The 22,056-nt window shown below is 39.4% G+C and overlaps 1 protein-coding gene across 6 annotated transcripts in view; it reads right to left on the bottom strand.

The window, feature by feature from the left end:
* grid2 (glutamate receptor, ionotropic, delta 2) overlaps positions 1 to 22,056 on the bottom strand; it is a 463,092-nt gene that overhangs the window by 188,720 nt on the left and 252,316 nt on the right. For all 6 annotated transcript variants that reach the window (XR_007887378.1, XR_007887379.1, XM_051421450.1 and 3 more), the window contains exon 3: positions 8,397 to 8,684. Coding sequence is in view for 4 of the 6 variants with exons in the window: in XM_051421450.1 (XP_051277410.1) it covers positions 8,397 to 8,684 (288 nt within the window). In the remaining 2 variants the exon portion in view is untranslated. The remainder of the gene's footprint in view (positions 1 to 8,396; positions 8,685 to 22,056) is intronic.

Below are 22,056 nucleotides of genomic sequence, written 5' to 3'. Positions count from 1 at the left end.
TTCCCTTATCCAAGAAGTCGTCTAGATCACTTTAAAACAGTAAGGGTGGTAAATCAGAAATGTAATTTTGAAATGGAAATAATATTTTGTCCTTCTTGCATTAACAGTAAAATCTTTGGTTTAGTCAGTTAAGTGATTTGTTTATGCATTGCATGAAAATAAAAGCTATAGAAAAAAAAGATTAAAATCTGTCTATTCTGTCAATTCTAGGCCAATAGAGACCTTTTAATATAATATATAATATAATAATAAATTATATGAAATCTGAATACAGCAGTTGCTGGAGTCTGCAGTAGGAACCCCATTTAGAGGGAAGATAGCCAAGTAGCAGAACACACTAATATGAACTTTACACGGTGAAGAAATGAAATGGACCAACATTCCACAAGGAGGTGTTAACACATCCAGTATTAGAGGAGACTCCCCTGAGTGTGTTGTAAGGGTGAAACATCAAACATCTGCAAATGAGATTCAGCCTATGTAACTCCCTGGTAGTCTGTCAGAGCCTCCCTGCTCTTACTCCTTTTGGTTGACTTACAAATCTTCTTCACCTTCAAATAATACAGAAAATACCAAACTTTGGGATTGTACACTTTCACACTGCACCTGACTCTACAGTTTCAGGCCTTTCTCCTTTCAATCCTTCTGCTTAGTCTCAACTGTCCTCTCGTTGCCAGAGGCATTTAAAGTCTGGGCTTGTAACTTTTGTTAGAATGCTATTGGGAAGTAGCCAAGTATAACTGGTAGTGACTTTAGAAAGAGGCATTGTCCATCCATCCATCCATCCAACAGCTTGTCTGAGCTACCAGAGGTAGCAAGTTTTCCCAGTGATTGGTGCCTGCTCTCCAGCAGGTTGATGGGCCATTGTCCATATCATAATTTAAGATTCTTTGCTGCCATGGAATCGAGGCTGACACAAATTAGTTTTGCTCAAGTGGCAAGGCAAGCAGAAGGAGGAGTCGGGGAGTGTAAGTGTGACCTTGCATCACTTTTCTATCCATTTAATGCCAGAGTGATGTTTTACAAGACAAATTGGGCCAAGGCCAAAGTGGCTAGCAGAGTAAGAATTGAATTTCAAAATATGGCAGTATATTTAGGTGTTAACCAGTATATATTTTTTCCTCACTTGCAAAAGGTAATATTTCAGTAATATTGAAACACTGTTAGGCATTTTAGCTAAAACATGAACTAGAGTTTAATTACTCATGCATTCTCTTTCAAGACCAAAAGAAAGACATTCTTTTTAAAAGGCACCATATTGACAACTAAACCTCATCTTAAGGTATGCATTATGGAAAGGAAAATCATGATTTTTCAATTGTGAAATTGTCTCCCATGCTATTATCAGCCTGTTCTGTTCTGCAGTTAGCCCAACATCCTTTTCTCTTTGCCTTGTCTTTCCCCTCAGCCTTTACCTCTGGCTATCCTTATCCCTGCCCCAGGCATTTCATTGTTGTATGGCTCAAAGGCAGTGGTTCTTAAAATATGAATTGAGCCTCAAATGGAAAGCGGACCTGTTTCTCGTAAGCTTCGGCCTAGAGAATTAATTCATCAGCTGAAGTTGTGGCTGAAAATGTTCAAGTGCCCAGCCCTGGGGATCTGAACCCAAACTTGGAAGTTTACCTCCATATAGGAAATCCAATGCCTTAGGCCCTGAAGCATCGACAGTCTTCCTGACTGCCTATTGTTCTTCAAATCCTCTATTCCTTTAAATCTAAATGCCTATCTCCATCCACTACTCTTTTGCTTTATTTCCCTCCTTCTATTCCTATCTTTCACTCTTTTTTTCCCTCAAAGCCCTAGGCTTCACATTCCCAAAGTCCCCACAGAGAGCTTAACCAACATTTGTAAAAAAAAAAAAAAAAAAAAAAAAAAAAAAAAAACAACATTCTATAAAAGGCTTGGCACCTGTGTGCATCACCTTCCCTTTCTCCCCAAATCTTCTCTGGCACACCACACACCCCCTCCTCTGACTTTAACATACCTAAAGTGCCAAAACCTCTCTCCAATTCCCAAAAGCTCCATTCTTTCTTCTGTTCTTCCTATTGTTGTGACTTATGAACTTGACCTTCCTATGCCGTAAGCTGCTTTGACGTTGTCTAAACTGCACATACTACTTAATGACTATCTGTACTCAACTGGAGTAAAGGATTTTAGACACATGCACTGTTTTCCCCTGTGTTGTATTCTGGCTCTGTTGCTGTCAGAGACAATCATCTGCCATTCTACTTGTTATGCCAGTGTCCACATCTATAAAGCACGTAAGTCCCCTTTGAATATTAACAAATGTCCATATTTATTGACAGTTCATTAGTACTGACTATAAAACAATACTACAGTAATTCAAACTGTAAAGTACAGATACAAAATATGTTACCACATGATTATAAATGACCTGCAAATATTTATTCAACATGAATGTATTCAAAAAATGCTGGCAAAACAAGAACAGCTGTCTTGAACACATCAGCCATAACATCACAACCACTGACAGGTGAAGTGAATAACACTTATTATCTCGTTATCATGGCACCTGTCAGTGGGATGGATATATTAGTGAACATTTTGTCCTCAAAGTTGATGTGCCCCTACCGAAACATCAAGCAGCAACATTCAGTGGATACCCTGGGTAAGATGCTACACTGTTTTCTGCACAATACCGTGTAACACGAAAGAATGGTGACCAAAACAACAAGAAGAAAAGACCAAACACCCAAACTTGGGAATTTCACATATCCGGCTATTTCGGAAAAAAAAAAAAAACTTTTAGCTTCTTAGGAATCTATAAAAAATGTCTTGGAAGTAGTCTGCCGTACCTCCATATTTTTAATGCTGTTAGATCCTCATCTCTCTCTGTGCTTTGCCTTACTTTGCCCTCTCTCTCTTAGCTCTCTCTTTCTCACTCAACTTTTTATTGCTAAAGACATTTCACCTCCAGTATCCTCCCAGGATGTGAACTACTACTCTCGGGTCACACCCTTTTGTAAAAGGTTTTCCACCTTTTTCAGTTGTTTTTGTGTTTATCCTTTGCCTGACTGCCTTTTACTCTGTCCTACCAAATCTGATATGCCGTAAGATCTCTGTCCCGATCCCCTCTCTGCTTTACTCTTTCTGTTTTCCCTTATATATTCACAATCACTTTTATCTCTTTTTCTCTCTTGGTCTCCGAACAATTTTACTCTGGAGGAGACAAAGTAAGACATGACCTCCCTGTATAAAGCTTGTAGATCTTTGGTGTTTGGCTCATGAGTGTACCTGTTTCCCTTCGTTCCTCTGAACTTCCTTCATCATCAACTTTCCCATGTCTCTCTCGGCATAGCTTTTATGTATTTTTCACCTCCTCTTTCACCTCCCACCAGCTTTCCCCCTGCAGCGTCTGGGCTTCACTATCGTTAAAAAAAGATATCCATCCATCCATCTATCCATCTACGCATCTATCTGTCATCATTCCTTTTTCTCTATCCCCTGTCTCTATAAACAGCTTAATGCTCGTCAATTTATTCATGCTGTCCTCTCTCCTTTTCTTCTGCCCCCATTAATTTTTGTCTCTTGAAATTTAGCTGTGGTTTAAACGCAACAACTCGTCACTTCTATGTAAAGTCCAAACAAACATCCATGTGAAGGTTTTTATGGATTTGCAAAGGTTTGGCTCAATAACTCCCCTATCATTTTCTCCTTTCAACAAGTCACCACAAATCTTCTGCCTTTTGTGACACTGTTGCTTTAAGCCATGTCCCCTCAGAATATTATTTTAAAAAATATTGGCTGGGTAATAAAATAGGTCTGTACCTGGTATCTTCAAGGCAAATAGAGTTTCAGGAAAAACAGATCAAATTGGAACACAATACTTTGTGGTTCTAACTATGTTTTTTTATATTTCTAAACATAAAAAAGTTGATGTAGAGCCTATCATCAAACATGTTTGCACAGCTATTGAGTTTATACCTGAATATTTCAAAATATTTAGTCAATAGTCAATATTTTCAATGCTTAAACCATAACTTTATATCACACCTACTAGAGAGGTGATTTTTTTTTTCAAGTAGTAGGGGAATGTGTTCAATAAATAATTTAACTCTTACCTGTCATATTGAGTACTTCTTCATTCAGTGGAAGTCAAAAGAAAAATCCCATAAGTATCCTTCCCCAAGCACCTTCCTATTCTCAGTCTCTGCTTGATGTGTTTCTATATGAAGTACGCAGACAGATCAAATGTACAGTGGGGTTTTACCCACAATGAGTCTTGTTAAAGTGAAACCTTGGCATTTCCAATTTAAAGGTCTACATGTCATTCTTTTAAGAAACCTCTTCTTTGATTACTTTTTATCATGCATGAAGCATTTCTGTATTGCATCTTTTTTCTCTCTTTCATTTTTCCCTTCATTTGTAATTTCGCTTTTCTCCGCTTATTAAAGGCCTCAACCCTATCTGCACTGTCAAGTATTTTTCTTTTCCACCTACAGAGGGGCATAATGTAACAAGATGAGATGACACATTTTACTGTATCAGCAGAAACATTACGGTACACTTTGTATGAACCTATAACATCAGTAATTGACATTTTCACACTTTTGACTATGTGAAGAATAAAAGAGGAGGGTTCCATTGTTTCCATCTGGCCCATTATCACTAATGAGCAAACTGTTAGAAGACAGTTTAAAGACAGGAGGGAGGTAGATTTCGAGGTATAACATTTTGTTTCAAAGCTATTAACATTCTTAATTATGCAAGGTGATAGAGGGATATTTAATGACCATGGACATTACAACCTGAACTACAACACTTTTAGTACATTGCACAGACCCAGGACACTGGAGCACCCATGGACTGGATTTATATATTTAAATCCTCTTTAGGAGGGGACCTGTTTACCATATTTATTTCATATTCAATTCATAAACTTCTGCTAAAATATTTATAACTACAGACTACATAAAGGAATATAGGCCTACACTCGATGTGTAGGTAATGGTTAACAGGCATGAAGGGATAAGCTGACATTTTCGAGAGTTGCCCCTTTGACCACTATAACCAATATGTGACAAATGATATTTAAAGCCTTTTATCATTTTCATTCACTTTCACTTGTATTAAACAAAGCACATTTATCCAAAATATCAACACTTCTGTTGTTTTCCACCTAATGAAAGACTTGCAACCTAACAAGCATCGCACTTTTAAAACGGCTCTTTCGTCCGGCTATAACCTTTTACTATTGTGCCTCAGGCCCCTCTTGTCATTGGCTAAAAGCAAAACAAAACAAATCATCTTAATGTCAACAGTGTTATTACCACTAAGTGGTACTTCCCACATTTGCTCAATGAGGCCAGTGTGGCTGTAGTTCTGACTGGATTATGGGCAAGGTGACTCAGCAGGTAACCGCAACTTGTCACTCACATTTTTTCAATATGTATCAGATTTAACAGTGTTAACACCTGAGTAAAGACTGACAAGACATAGAAGAAAAAACAGTGTGGGAGTCAGAAAAAGAAAGACGGATAGAAAAGAAACGAAGATGGAGTGAGAGGGAGAGAGATAATAGAGAGAAAACATGTGTTCTCAGTATCCGGAACGCACCAGTAGAGCTGAAAATAGGGATTGGGACAGTTGCACCGTAGCTTCATTTAAGGAGACACACTCGACTGTCTGTTCTCTGAAGAACTCTGCTTGTACAGAGGCGAGGCCTTTTGGGAACATTGCTATCATCTTAAAAGGCCATCTCTGTCTCTCTTGCCACCTCGCTTTCTTGGTCTCTCTCGATCTCTCTTTCTCTTGCACTCTTGCGTTCTCCCTTCTCTCCTTGAACAGGGGGTGAGGCCATTAGGGAACAATGGTGATATCTTTAAAGGGCCTGCTGTGGCTGAGAGAACAGCACTGCCAAAACCCAGAGGATCCATGTGCTGAATCAGTGGTCACAGAGCACAGAGGGGATAGAGGGATTTAAGTGGGGTACGAACATGTGTGTGTTTGCGTGCATGTGCATGAGTGGGGTCTATTGTGTAGATATTTTGTGTCAACTCTACCACGTTTGGGCATACATTTTGGATTTAAACCAATTAATTGAAGGTTGTCTAGCTAGGGAAAGAATGGTGTTCTCACTTTCAGTCTTATTTAGGGTTAAGTTAGATTAGAGTAAAAGCCTTTTCCCAACTGTAAAACCAACTTCCCAACCAACTGCGGTTCAGAGGGAAAATGACCACAAACCAATCAGTTGCTTAAGATTTCATTGTAGGGAGGAAGGCATCAACCAACAAAATCCTGCAGAAGACTGTTCAACAACTTGGAGTCAAGCACACACAAGTTACATGCTGAAGAAAGTACAGTATGTGCTGACAGCTTCTCTACGATTAAGGAGAGACTGTCAGATCCAGATTCAGAATGGAGCCTCATCCTGACATAAAGAAGACTTCTTCTCTAATCACATCATATATCATCAGTCAGTCTCACAATTGCTGTTTTTACAAAGTTCTTTATATGTAAAGTGAAGCTGCCAACAGTGTAACATACACTGCACTTCACAAACACTTCAGATGTGTTTTTGTATACCTGTTATCTACCAATTTATTAAAAAAGTTGCTCAGAATTGATTTAATCATGGTATTTACTATACTGACTTCTGAGGTGTGGGACTAGCATTTCCAGAAAGGCCACATTCGCCACTATTCAATATTCATCCCAAATAAACTGCTTGATAGAGCTCACTGGTTAGAACATATTTTCATGACATTCAATACACTGATAAAATGCCTTAATGTCTTTGAAGATTGAGTTTGCGCCTGCAGAATGCATTGCAAAACAATTCCACTGCAGAGATCTCATTGGAAATCAATGCATACAACACATTAATTGTGTTAATTGACTGCAATGAGTGAAATGAAGCCCCATTACAGCTATAAGGATTAAATCAACAGTGAATGACCTAAGACAGAAAATGATTTCACTGCTCTCTATGGGCAAAAACTTTTAGGTGTGTTATACTCCTGTCCATCCAACAATGAGTTTTGTCAAATTCTGTGTTTAGCTAGAGAAATACCTCCTTTGACATCACTCATTGGGCTGGGATTCAAAATGCAACATACGCAAGAAGTGCTCCCTCCTATATGGCTCAGAATTAAATTGCATTTTCACATAAAAGGGCCAGAATAAAAAAGGTGGAGCAGGACCATAAGTGGATGGTATAAACTAACAGAACAAGACAGGGACATATAATTATACTGTATATTAAGATATGATGATATCATGATACTAACTTGTAGCCAAGCAAATAGAAATGTTAGGGTCTTAAAGGAAACTTCACACCAAGCTCATTTGGTCTAGAATTTGGACTTTCCAGTTTGATCTGAATGAAAATTACAGATGTGAAACCTCCTCTGGACCACAGTCCGTACCACATAGCCAAACCTTGGTCCAACAAAAGAAGTGGCCCCCGGTCTGGATCAAATTGAACCATTGTTCAGTTTATTTCTACTATGAGTAGTAGTATCAGAACCGGAAAAAAGATAAACAACACAACAAAAAAAAGTGAGCTGTGATTTCTAACTAGTCTTAAGTACTGCGCTTGAAGTTGGTTATTATGGTAGTAATGCTGCCGTTGTCATATGCACTTAATCTAAAACCCATTCATTGAATATATAGAGTATGTGGAGATGCAGCTCACATAGGCATGTCATTTATAGTTCTTTAGCGTGCTCTCATAAATGCAATGTGAAACCAAAACTAACCAGATCAAACGTATATAATGTAACAAAAATGCAAAAACCTTGGTTCAGACTTTCAGGTGTGAAAAGTTCACTTAAGACACTTTAGGTATAACACAGACCACATGCACAAATACACACTGTAAATAGACCTGTACATGCACAGAAGACAGCAAAGCAATATATCTGTAGAAGGAAGCTAAGAGACTGAAGAAGCAGAGTGGCACTTTAGAAAAGGGACATGTTTCTAGTCTAATGTTAGAGTTAATGGACTGGAAAGAGAGAGGGCGAAGAGACAGAGAAGCCGGGTAAAATGAGACAGCATATACACACGCAGGCAGTCTGATATGTCACTAGAATAAAGATGCATCAAGATACATGAGTGCACAAGTGTGCCTGTTTCTGTGCATAGGCATACATATGTCCATGTCTGACTGTGTGTTTGGGTTTATTTGGCAGAAATAGAGAGAGCGAGAAATGTTTTTGGCTTAACCACATCCATTAACTCTCTAATGTCCTATCATGCTGAGAAACTATTGATACTGTTACATTAGATAAATTCAAAATTCATACAGTTTCATAGACCTACTGTGTCTCCTTCCACCCATGTCGGTGATAGATAGATATCTCTATAATTATCAATATGAGGGTATTTTGAGTGTATTTGAAGTGTGAGTGTTTAGTTACTTGTTTTCTTACCAAAATCAGAATCATAGAAGAGGATGAATTTCTGCCAGCTGTACTCAGACACCACTTGCATGATGACCTCATTGAGATAGACAGGTGGGCGGACCATTAGGGTATAGTCATCTGTTCCAGGGAGGCGACTGGTTTGGGGGCAAGCGGAGCGGGCTGTTCCTGCTGGGGAGCGCTGGATAAAGAGGTGGGGGATGTGCATGGCATCGGCCAGAGTCTGAAGGCTGCCTGCTGACATGCAGCCGATTGAACTGACCAGAGCCAGGATACCACGGTTCATCAGCTCGCAGGCTGGGTTGAAGAGAGATGGAGGCGGCAGAGAAAGAAGGAGAAGGGAAGAGGAAAAACAGAAAGAGGAGGAACTTGTTATTTTTCAAAGCATACAAAGGAATATATTCTACTCATGTCGTGCCAAGAATCATGAGTGGTAAAAATATATGTTCCATCTGTGGGCAATACCAAGTCTTGATGAAGTTTTGATCATAATAATTATTTGTGGTAAGAGTGCACAAAGCCAAATAATTCATATTCTCGCCACACTACAGCAGAGACTAAAAAGGGACAGTGAAATTATTTTTGTTTTGTTTCTGCTTCTTTCCACATGCTTTGCAAAGTTACTGTGAGGACCAAAGCTGCTACAGTCATACAAACCCTGCTCTGTGGTGACAGAGGGCATGAAAGAGACAGAGAGGGAGGAAACTGGATACAGGTGTATACATAAATAAGATATATGGTAAAGATATATGGCAGAACCACTATGACGCAAATAATGATATATACATAAAGCAGATGAGTTGAAGTGTCACATTCTTATAGAACTCAAGTGTCAAAATAATAAACATGTTGACAGACAAAAGCATGAGACTAAAATGATATGACTTGGCACAGAGCATTCTTTGCATTATTTTTGCCAATTTACATTACTGCATTAGAATGGAAACACAATGACTGGAGCTTTTGCCTGTTTCAATCCACCCTGTGAGCACCATTTCATACTGTTTGCTGACATCAAGCACTATTCTTGCTACTGAATCAAAGTCAGGCCTTCAGCCTGGGGTGTAAAAGAGTCGTGCCAATGTCCATATTACTGATTGACATCCAGGCTACTTCATGAACAATAATACAATCTAAAGTAGCATAGAATAGAAAACTATAAAAGTGTGCTTCAGTAGAAAGTGAATTCAAAGTTTGTATTATTAAACAATATAAAAGATGCACTTCTTGCCAGATAGACTATCCACAATCCCCCAGTTGTTTGTGCTCTACTGCCTAAATGCTTCTCAGCTCCCAGACACTATCTGTGCTTATTTCACCTCCTTTTCCTCCCTTCCCCTTTTCATCCTTCCTAGACCTCTAGTGCTGTCAAAAACACCTCTACCTCCTACCCTCTCAACCCACTCCCGTTATCTCCCTTCTTGTCCAAAACAGCCCCTCTGAGTGCTTACCTTTCAGCCCCAATCATTTCAAAGCTGCAGTCTTGCCGTGATTTTCATTTTAGTTGCCTTACAGCACCACTGGATGTTGTACACTGTCCTCAATTTGGAGTCATCTGCCTTCCTCTTTCACCTCCTTTGTAACATCCTTTCTTCAGCACCTTTTCCATTCCACCTCACCAGCCGTTTTCTCCCTCATGTCTTATTTACCCTTGTGGCAACACAAACTGCCACCTATCCTCTTTCCTTGCCTCAATGCAGCCATCTTTCGATTAATCACCTCTTTATTACTTTTACCCACTTGGCCAGCCACATTTTGCCCTTTTGACCATGCCCCCTTTTTCCATCCCTCATTCATGCTTATCCTTTTTTCATCCTTTACTTCTACTCCCATGCTGCTCACTGAGTCCTTCACTTTGTGTATCAGAATGTGTTCATTTCACTTCTAGCTGACTAAAGTCCTGTCACTGAGTCACTCAGTAAAACAAAAAACAGTGGAAAAAAAGTTTAAAGACAGCACAGTCAACACAAACAAACAAACAAACAAACAAACAAACACACATACAAAGACATCAATGGAAACACAATCTAAAACACACACAGTCAGCCTATAACGCCACAAGGACAAATCTGTCAACACTGCAAAAATAAAGCCTGAGAAAGACAGAGAAAAGAAAGAAAGAAAGAAAAGCTTGAGGAGACAGATTCTGGGTGCTGAGAAAAGCAGAATTAAACTTTATATGTGAGCATGCATGTGTCTGTGAGAGAGAAAACATGAGTGCTATACAATATGGCAATGTTTCCTGTGTCAGTGAGCAGTCTGCATTTGTAAACAAAAAAGCTTAATTCACAAGATTAAAGAAATTCCGGAGCTCGTCTACTTAAAAAAAGTCAGTGTCTAAGGTAAATTGGTTACAGTTGTCACTCAAGTTTTAAGCAATTCGGTGACATAAATCTAAATTGGAGGTAATGGCTATAAATATATGAACACAAAACCCATTCTGTAATTAATTGGCAATAGATTGTCAGGAATGATTTTCCTTTTTAGCAATAGCTAAAGGCTTATTTTACGCAACCATTTCCTCATGCATTGATGTAGATGATTAATGAGTAGAAGCTAAAGCAGTTTCAATCTCACTGCCCATTGTGCAAGTCCACATTTTGAGGAATTAATTAAAGTGTAACAATATATGATTAAACTCCACTAAGTCTCAGCATACTGCTTAGTCATGGCCATTATTCTTAAAACCAATGAGCCTGGGATTCATCTTCTATACTATCATCTTAATGTTTAAGCATATGCCTCTGGGTGTGTGTGGGAAGGTACACCTGTGGATTTATTTATGCGTACATTCAGTCTGAATGCATTTTCTGCCTGTGCATGTGAGTCTTAATATTTAAGCTGAATAAGCCAGTCATGTTTCATAACCTACATTATCTAGATTCCATGTCCCTATTATAGCAGTCTTGCTAACGCTTTAGCCGCCTTGCTCGAGTCTAGCTACAGTATGGCACATTAGCTTAGCATCATCAAGGCTTTGGCTAATGGAAGGTTTTGCTAATCCCCTACTTATTTGGGCACTTTGGAGAATTAGCGGGCCTCATCCCCTCTACACACGCACAGTCTGAAGTCTGCAGGGGGCTTCTGAGCACTAGGCTCATTAATGCTCTTTGCTAATGACTTAAAGGGCCCATTGCGTTAACCCAGCCCAATGTTACATCGCTCTGAAGTAAGCAACAGTTAAAGGAGAAGGTTAAGAAGTGCTGGTGAAGCAAAACATATCTTTAGAGTTTGACAATACATAAAAGAAACACACTTTGCTTAAAAAAGTCCTGCCTGGACTGAGCGCTGTATAGATGGAGATTATTTCCTTATAGCTTTCCAACACCTGAAATAATAACGACTGCGATCAATGTCTCCACTTGGAGCACAAAAACAGATTTGGACAACCGAAAGAGGTATGTAGGAGTGCAAACAAATAGAAAACCGTAGCCATTTGGAGTTTTTCACCTATCATCCAGAACCACAACCACCCACTAAATCGCACTCACACACCACCACCGTCAGTGCCAACCCACACAGCACACACTCACACATCTAAACCACTCCTGTACATGAGCCATATACTGACTCATGATAAATCATTCCGGGATCAATGTCCCTAACGCAGCTAGGACCTGTCAAGCAGTCATGAAGGGGTGTTGAGTTGAGTGAGGTACATGTCACGCAAACAGACATGTACACATCCACGAGAGGGAGAGAGACTCATCTACTTTGTTATTTTATCTTCCTATTTATTTTGATGGGAGGTCATGTATGGTAATCTATCTCATCTTGTGAGGCCCAAAATCTCTACTGGGACCTCAACAACTTGCAAAAATGAGATAAATCAATTGCTTTTCATGATTTTTCATGAATTCAAGGTATACTGAATCGCTACCTTGCCGTGGACTTGTTTACATGTTGCCATTTTTGATGCAGGTTCTGTATGCCAGTATGCATTGCACATGAGTTGTCTGCAACAGAGCATGTTATTGAGCTCGCTCTCTCTCTCTCTCCAGCTTGTTGGTCTGTCAGAAGAAATGGACTGCAAGCACTTCACCTGCACCCAGGTGTGACCAATTCTTCTCTCTATCTGTGTCTCTCCAAGCAGCTCTCCTCCCACCACATACTCACACACACTTTATCACACTGATACCCAGTCCTCCAGTTTCTGTGGCCCAGTGACTGGGGATGGATAGGAGAGGAAAGAGAGAGGGGTAGGAAGCAAGGAAATCAATAGCTGAAGAAAACCAATAAAAGAGTGTCTGTATACCTGTAGCTGTAGAACATTTCTTGAGTGAGTTTGACACTCTAAGGGACCTCGACAACATTGGTAACACAGTCTTAATTAGAGTTAAACATGTTATGCATAACTCGTAATACCTTCTTTAGTTTAGTATGTCTGATTTAATATTTATTTTACATATCACTAGGCCAATAACAAAAAAGAATGAATTGGGTCTAAAACAAAAATACATTCAAAACGAGTACAAATTGACAAAGATATGCAGAGAACTAACTAATACTAGTAGTAAGCCGGTAAGCCACACACTTTGTGTGATGTGTCACTGCAATCTCAGGACAACAGTGGCTACAGCATCTGCCTGCTTCATTATGTCACCTGAGTTTAAGTATTTTACGCTAAAAGAGGGGGGAAAAAGCAAATCCAAATGCAAAGTGTTCACTGTAGCTAGGGGGGAAGCCACTGTAGCGGCAACAAAGTACATTTAATACTGTAAATTGCAAGTTCAAAAAAATAAGGTGCATATCATTTCCCAAGACAATGCAGGAAAACAAAGCAGGAAGTTCCTCTTATGAGTCTCTCTCTGCCTTCAGCTCATCCATACTACTGTTATGCGCGCCCCTCCACCTCCCCATCACCACCCGGTCTTCAGAGATTCATCGGGTTCATTATTTGATCAGCCTATCAGCCTCAACAGCGTCGTCAGCCAGCACCACCAATGTCCATTGGAGGATTTATCTTGTTGCTGCTCAGGGCAAACCTTAAAATATATATTGGAGACCAAATGACAAGCATGTTTTTGTGAGGAGTCTCCAAAGCTCAGAATTGAAACTGCAGTTTAAGCTCATCTTGGTATATGTAATGTGATATTATAATATGGATTTCCTTTTTGATCCAAAAAATTGAGAAACTTTATAGATTACAAAGGCAGATAATAAATGTCTGTTGTTTTTTTATGAATGACCTGATAGAATACATTATTGAAATCCTCTTACTCTAATATCACCATAAAGCAGACCTGCTTGTTGATTTGTAAAAAATGCCCACAATGGACTTATACAACTAGAGATATTAAAGGGAAAACTATCACAGCATAAATGGTATGGAAAATTGCTGACGGTTGACAATTGTATGTCGCACAGTCTATACTGTATTATCATCCAATAGTGAAATGCCTAGCAAAGGGCTGTTTTTCCATTTATATCAGCTTCGCATTTACTGATTAATTTTTTCAGGTTGTGGTTTAGCTGAGAAGCCAGGGACAACTCAATATGTTTTCAGTGTGAGAGAAGTATTTCATTATGTGTAGCAATGGGCTGAAGGAAAATGCACAGAGTATCTTCTGGCTGTAAGATGTAATCACAATCAAGTGTTTGATTTAATCAGAATTTCACTGACAGAGCGAGAGGAAGTCCTAGCGGGCACCCACAGCACTGCCATAGCCAAGAGTGTATCTCCATGCCTACAACTGTCTGTGAATATGTGTGTTTGTGTGTCTTTGTGTGTGTGTGTGGATGACCTACTTGTGTCTGTGTATTGTTTCATGTATTGTTCCACAGCTTCAAAGTGCTGCCATGCATTGTGCCATACACAGCTAAGAACTGAGTGGCAGAAGGAGATGCTTACTCACACCGCTGGCAGGCTGAAAATATGCTCTGCTCTATATATGGCTGTGTGTGTCTGTGTGGGCCGTTGGTTTGCTGATATACACTCCTTGAGGGAATTAGCACTTGAATTAATGTGGTCAGGGAGGTAGAGTGAGCAAAAGATAACATGCCCTTTTCGACTTTGTTTCTCTTAAAATTTATCACTGTAAGTTCTCTGACTTCTGGCACTTTCTGTTGCTGAAAATACCAGACCAATGATTTCTCGCAAACACAATCTGTTCTTATTCCTGCCCCCAGTACGCCTCCCCACCTCCTACCCTGTTCACATTAACATTTAATGGACCCCCTTTGGTCCCTTCATCTTGTCACATTTAACATCATCTATTCCTAGCTAGCTCTAGTCTTTGTGCCCTGGAGATGTATACATCCTCTCTTTCATCCAGCCTCTTTTTTGTCTTCTCTGTAACTCTATCTGTGCCTCCTCTCCTCATTCCCTTCAACTGCCCCTCAATTCAGTACCCTTTACCACTATATTTATCCAGTTACTGCACTCACCGTTATCACACTTCCCAGATGAATGCCCCTTCTACCTTTTTTCCAATCCCCATCTCTCTCTTTCCCTGTCTCTCTTTTTTCCTCTTCCTTTAAACTTTTACTCTGCCACTACTACTTGGCTTCCTTTATTTTTAAAATAGCCCCTTCTTTTACACCATTCATCTTTCTACCCTGTCCTCTTTTGCATCCCTTCTCTCCACCACTCCCTCCCTCTATTTAACACGAGTCAACAGCATAATTTCCCTGGTTTTTAGCTCCCAGTGTTGTTGAGCATGACAGATAAATATCTCCTCTCCACAACCTACTCTGCTTCCTCTTGTCTCTTCTCCATCTCCTATCACTGATCTCTTCTTCCTTCACCTTTTGCCACCCATTCAGAGTTAACTAAATCCTTCACTCCATTATCTGAGATTGGTGCATGTACAGGAGATCATTCAGGGCAAGTTCATTTTTCTCCTTCCTTGTATCCATCCATCCATCCATCAACTCAACTGTTTGTTAAATCCAATTAAACTGTACCATGTGCACTTCTACCTCTAGTGCCTACTTTCTTCTCTCTTAATATTCTGCACTCCCTTTTTTATCATCTGCCCATCCATACTCTCCTTCTTTGCTTTAATATCACTTTATTCATCTTGTCCACATGAAGTAATCAACAGTTAACTGTACAACATGCACATTTCACAGTTTTAAACAGCATATGCAAGAAGCTCTAAGATGTGAAAAGATGCAATCATCAGACTGAAACTCAAATATAGATACCTGTGATGCTGCGAAGAAAACCAGTATTGTGAGAGTATTTTATCAAAGTGCACATGACAAGGTCTGATTGGCAAGTATGTCTTTATATGCAACTTACAACAGCACATGCAGGGTTCCTGAAATGAATATGCCTCTTCTTTTCATTTGGTAAAATACATCTAAAATACACACATCTGCTCTCCCCATCTCCTTTGCTTCCCTTCATCCCTAAGGTGTCTGTTATGCATTAAGGGCCTTTTCACACATTTTCACAAGTCTAAAATCCTTTTAGTCCAAAATCTAAAGGAAAAGAGAGTGCAGTTTTTATGCACCAAATCTGGTGTGAATTTCTCTAAGAAAAGATATGCAGGAGACAAAAGTAAAATGTCTGAACATTGACTACCTCCTCCTGTGCTTTATGAAATGGGAGAGAAACTCCATAGCCTTCATGTAATTGTACTCATTTTTCTCTCCTGCTGCTTGCACACCTTTATAGTCCTCTTTTTCTCCTGGTGCTGATAACATACTGCACACACCCACCGTCAATATTCTCCTGGTTGTCAGAAGTTTTCTGCCATGAGCTTTTCTCTCAGTTGTGTACCTGTTGTCCTCCATGTCATTCTAAATTGTCAGCGGCTATGTTAGTGGCAGCTATGAAATGAATAAAGATCCTTTTTTTCATAAGTCACATAGATTTTTATCCAAAGAAGGTATAGATTCAAAATAAAGTGCACCATGATCAGACTTGAGTGTGAAAGGCTCACAGTGCAACAGTTTTTCTTACTCATTTCTTGTTTCCTTCAGCTATTCATCCCCCTATCCATCCCCAATCCATTCAAAGAGCCCTGGCGCTGTATATATCTTTGTGTCCGAGCTCTATCCGTTGTAAAGTCAAGGAGATGAACGTGTCCCCTGGGAAAATCCACAGCTCTTCTGTTTACAGCCCCTGGGCTTTTACCGCTATTACTTTGTCGGGACAAGGTCTACGCCCTTCTCTTTTCCTCCTCACTCACTTCTCTACACTTGCACTTCTATTTGTGATTTTCTTTTTCCACCTTTAGTGGAATTTCAGGCCTTCTAATAGATCCTATAACAATTGGAATCATTTTTTCTCAAAGAGACACAAACTCACACACAGTATGATATTCTGCATGTATATACAAATTGACTGTTGCCTACTCCCAATCTCTCTCTCTCTCTCTCTCTCTCTCTCTCTCTCTCTCAGCTTGGGTAATGACCCATTTGTCAATGCTTTAATCATATTTAGAAAATTGATTGGTTGCTCTTCACTGCTAATGGCTAAGTGTGTCTCTGTTTCCATTGCCTGTGTACAAGGCAGATGTCATATCTTCCCACTTGGTGTCTCAATAGTCAATTGCACACAGGTTGCAATTGCATGTGGGGTGTATGTATTTCTGTTTTTCAATGTGATTTCCCGTCTGTGTGTGGATACACGCATTAGAAATACAATGTGGCAGTTTTATATTTCAATGGGATAAGTAAAAATGACTAACTATGGATAATCATTGCGCTATTCATCTCTCCATCACACATAATATCTGATCAGTTTTTGACTTAATGTTTTGTGGGTGTTGCACCTCAATCACTCCAATCTGTCCCTGTAAACACTGCTGTGATTGGCCGGAGGTGGGGGCTGGGGCATTTGTGTTTACTGATTGACCAGATGAAGGAGTGTATTACTCACAGGAAACAACATTTGCTGATTTCAGAGTGGGTGGATGTGCGTCTGTGTAGTATTCCACACACAATTTGTATGAACACAGAGAAATGATGAGGTTAAGTGGTGTGGCAACACATTAGTGTCATATATTAAACATAACATTAAGTGTTAACACCATTTACCAGGGAAACCTATTCCCCACTGCTATGTTGCATTTTCCTGTGTCTGAGACAGCAGCATGTCCAGTGATGAAACAACTTAATTAGCTGCAGCTTTATAGAGATATTTGGATGAGAGAGAAGAACTGGATGGACTGAGTGAGAATGCTGAGGAATAAGATGTATAAAAGAAAAAAAGGGCATTTTCTTGCTCTATACAGAGTTAACCAGGGATGTGCATTTTAGAAGAAAATAGAAATGAAGACTGGAATGAAGGAAGGAGTGATTTTTTTAATCGATGTATTGCGGGAAAGAGCTCTGGAAAATGAAGGAAGGATTAAAGCCTGTGGAGACAGATGCAGACAAATGCAAATCAGCGACCAGGACAGGGAGAGGGTGAAGGCAATGAAAGGAGGGAGGGAATAAGAGATGGATGAATTATGGAGAGACTGTGGCGAACTCCATAATTATACATGACTCTATCAGAGTTACTTCAACAGGAAAGAAAGTGCCTGCTACCTCACTGACAGAGGTGGGAACAGAGTGAGAAACAATAGAAAACAGTTGACATGCATGTAATGGAAGGTTAAAGTGATTAACCAAAATTAATTAATTGAATAATTTAAGGGTGTTTTTGCATTGAGAAGGAAGAGAAAGAGATCACAGTTTAATTCCTCTTAATGAGAATAAACAACACGCTGTATGTTTCACGCCTATATTTGAAATTACGCAACCAGCTAATTGATGTTTTGTTTGCCTTACACAACAGTTTTAATTGCTTTATGCAGAACCCACCTTTGAGTCTCTCATGATTACTTCGGACACATTATTTTGGAGACATTTTTAATTTTCACTTACTCCTCAAAGTCATACATACAATATTAGCAAGGAAAATATTCCGCTTCATTATCCAAACCCCTGATATGGATAAATTAACTCATGCACATGCATATATATAGGCCTACAAGTTTGCAAGCACGCACACTGAATCAGGCATTCTACCATCAGCACATGTTGCTGCAGCAGCTTCATATATGCTGCTGCTTTTAATTGAACAAGAAGGAATAGAGCTCTCTGGTGCTCATAATCAATGTGGTGAGTAGGCTGGGATGTGATGTGCACACACACACACACACACACACACACACACACACACACACACACACACACACGACATGCACAGACATGCACTAATGTATGCATCCAGCTGCCCATGGCTGCTTGTATCAAATTCCAAATCCTGGTGCTGACACACAAGACTGTGAAGGGATCTGTCGCCCCTCTCCCTCCAGGCAACCATCCAGCAATACATGCCAGCCAGTGTCTTGTGTTCTGCCACTACAGACCTCTTAGCTCTCCTTTCCTTGTGCTGGGCTGGTCAACTGTTCTCTCTTCTGGCTCCCTAATGGTGCAATGACCTTCCAAACTCATTCAAAATAGTCCCAGTTGCCATCTTCCCAAAGAAGGTAAAAACTGTATCTTGTATCATCCAAATAAATGATAAACTCGTTCCTACACTCACTCTAATTATTGTCTGAAAAGAAATTCTCCAGAGCTATTCTGATTCTTTTCCCAAGATTGAATCCTTACATGCTTGCTCGATGGTCACATAAAAAAGGCAAAATTACCCTGACCTCTCCTGTCCTATAAATTACAATGTAGTATTTTCAAAAATATGCTTGAGTTTAAGAGGGAGTACAAATATATATATATATATATATACTCACATATAGTCCAACAAACATTAATTTCCCAGAATTTAGTTTGTATTATTCACTGGTAAAGTAAAGAATCATCTCATTAACAATAAGCACAACAGTAATATGCTATGCTATTATCCTTTGGTTTTCAGTTAGTTTTGTGATGTGGGAGGATGACAATAAAATTCACAATAAAATTCACAATAAAACTTGGCCAGCATAAAGCTGTGAAGTGGCCCTTCTCTCAAATGGGATACAAACACTGCTGTTGCAAGATCCAATTTAACAATGGAATGGAAAAGTTCAATTCTAAAAAAGAAAATCTGTTTTATACACTCAGTTTGGGTAGCATTATAGCCTCCAAACGGCAACAAACACATACCTAATTCAGCTTTAAAGACCTGTATACTGTGTGACTATGAATATTACATCTGACAGTTTTAAAAGGTGGTATAACGACTGAAAAACAAATCCCTAAAGAACATTTTGCACCTTTTTACATGTGCGTAAGTCGGTTAGTATGTGGGAGAAAGCATGGGAGGGTCAGGGTACTTGTTGCAACTCTGGCACCTCGTATGCCAATACTATCCAAATGAACAACTGAACATAAGTGTGTGGGTTGCACGCTTACAGTAAGTGAATGTGACATCATTACCAACCAACGAGTTAAATGGATGGAAGCACAGAGATTATGTAAAGTACTCTAATAACGCATATTTAATTAACTGTTGCCTTCATAGAAATTAAATGTGATAATATATCAATTAACAATCTAACTGATAGTTGCTAATCTAAAAGCCTAATTTAAATATATATATATATATATATATATATATATATATATATATATATATATGTACAAAAACGTACTCTTCCTTATAGATCACTTATGGAAGTATTTTCTTGACCAAAACTTGTGGACCTACTTACAAAAGCTGGTTAAATTAAACCAGATTTAGTGATATAGCAATCCGTAAAATCAGGTAAATCAGCTGTGTCTATGCAGCTATGTATAAGAAGCTTTGAGTCTTAAAAAAATGTTAATTAATGATTACCTTTAGGCTTTAAAGAGGATTTTATAATCAAACAAATTAAGATAATAAGAAAATAAGATGTTAAATTGATATAAAAGTATTGAGCTATGAGAGTATTAGTGCTATAATCTTTCAGCTTCCCTCTTAAAACTTAAAACTTCCTGATACAGAGTTCACTTGGAGCCACATACTGTGTACTCAAGCTGTATGTACAGTATGTTTTCTGTGGCACTTGAGATAAAATTGCCATCTATGAGAGATCAGAAAGAGAGATAAGGGCCATACAGTGAAAAGGTTGTTTGGGGTTATAACACTATTCAAACTGCCCATGATGAAAAGAGAGAGGGAAAATGAAAGGGCTTTGAAGTGCTCGTGCCTAGCTAAAGGCTACATTCACCTTTTATTTTACAGAAGAGCCGGACGGAGGGAGATAGGGGAGGGGAAGGGAAAGAAAACTGACCGAGGAGTGAGTGTGTGTGTGTGTGTGTGTGTGTGTGTGTGTGTGTGTGTGTGGAGAGAAATAGAAAAGAGGGAGCGATTAATACAGCCCGACACATATAAGGTTAAGGCAAAGAGAGAGATGCACACAAATCGAGATACAAAGAGACAGAGAAAGAGGGAGAGGGGAACAGAGACTGTGAAAAAGACAGCAGGGAGAAAGAGAGGAGATTATAGAGCAGCAGCATCTTAGTAATGACAGATACAGGAGAGAGAAAACTATATTCACGTTTTCTCTGATGCATTCCAATTGAATTTGGACACTCTTGCAAAACTGTTGACATTCATGCCAAAAAAGCATACTGAATTGAACTGAATCGGCCCCACTCTGGCAGACAGGCAGCACTGCAAACCACTGCATGCAAATCATTAAATGGACGACCACTATGAGTGTGTTGTTCAAGCATATACGTGTGTTTATGTATGTGTTTGTGTGCCTATATCTGCATTTCAGTATGACTGGATGTATTTCTGTATGTGTTTTCCATTGCAAAGTCCTTCAAAGAAGAGATGGAGTTCACAGGTTTTCTTCAGTGCCCCACAATGCCTTTCTAAACTAAAATATCTAGAGTAATAAGAACTATAAAAACACAGAGACTGGTCCACGGAGTACACACACTGTACACATACCCAATGTCCCAGAAAACTAAATTGAGAAAAATATACAAGTTGCACCACAGACAAACCCATGCCCTCACTTTCTCTATGTCTCTCCCCTTCTCTATTTCCCTCTCTCTCTCTCTCACTGTCCCCTGACAGCATGCGTGATAACTTTTATGTTTTTGTAACAAGAATGAATGAGCTCAGAGGGAAGAAAAAGTGCGTGCACGTGCTGGTGTGTTTGCACATTTCTGTTGTGTGAATCTTTATGCCACTGCATGCTTGTCCCCAGATCTTTCTTTTTTGTGGGTGTGTTTATATACTGTATGCACCGTGTGCATGATGTGTGACTGTACGCCATATGACAGATGGCAGGCTCCCTGTGAAGACCTAGAGAGAAGAGAGGAGCAAGGGACTGATGTGTTTCAAGTTTAAAAGCGACAGCAGAGTCTGTACAAAGTACTCAGCAAAGCCCCTCCACTGTCACTCTGTTGATCCATAATTGAATGAGCAAGTGTTTATAGCCAATCACGCAGCATGAAAACATTAACAAACAGACATGCTTTGTGTTTTTTGGGTCTTTGACTGTAGTTGTGTTTGATAAATATCCATTTTCATTAAAGCAGCTGTCAGCTTTGGCTTTAATGATTGCAATGTAAATGTGTGACAATCACCGTGATAGCTGCTGGCTTGTTGAAATGCTTGCACACATCGAGTCTGTCAAGGCCTTTAGCCTAGTCTGTTTTTTCCCACTCTTTCTTCTCAGATGCTGTCTGTCTGCTGGAAGAGCACTGAATAACCAACTGTTCAATGGCACACGTCACTCACTCTCATAATGAAAACTGACCCTGAGCTTCAAAATCAAATGTG

This window comes from Dicentrarchus labrax, unplaced genomic scaffold (genome assembly GCF_905237075.1).
Source record: "Dicentrarchus labrax unplaced genomic scaffold, dlabrax2021, whole genome shotgun sequence".
Lineage (NCBI taxonomy): Eukaryota > Metazoa > Chordata > Actinopteri > Moronidae > Dicentrarchus > Dicentrarchus labrax.
Note: the sequence above shows the minus strand (reverse complement) of the source record. Positions and strands in the feature narration are given on the sequence as shown.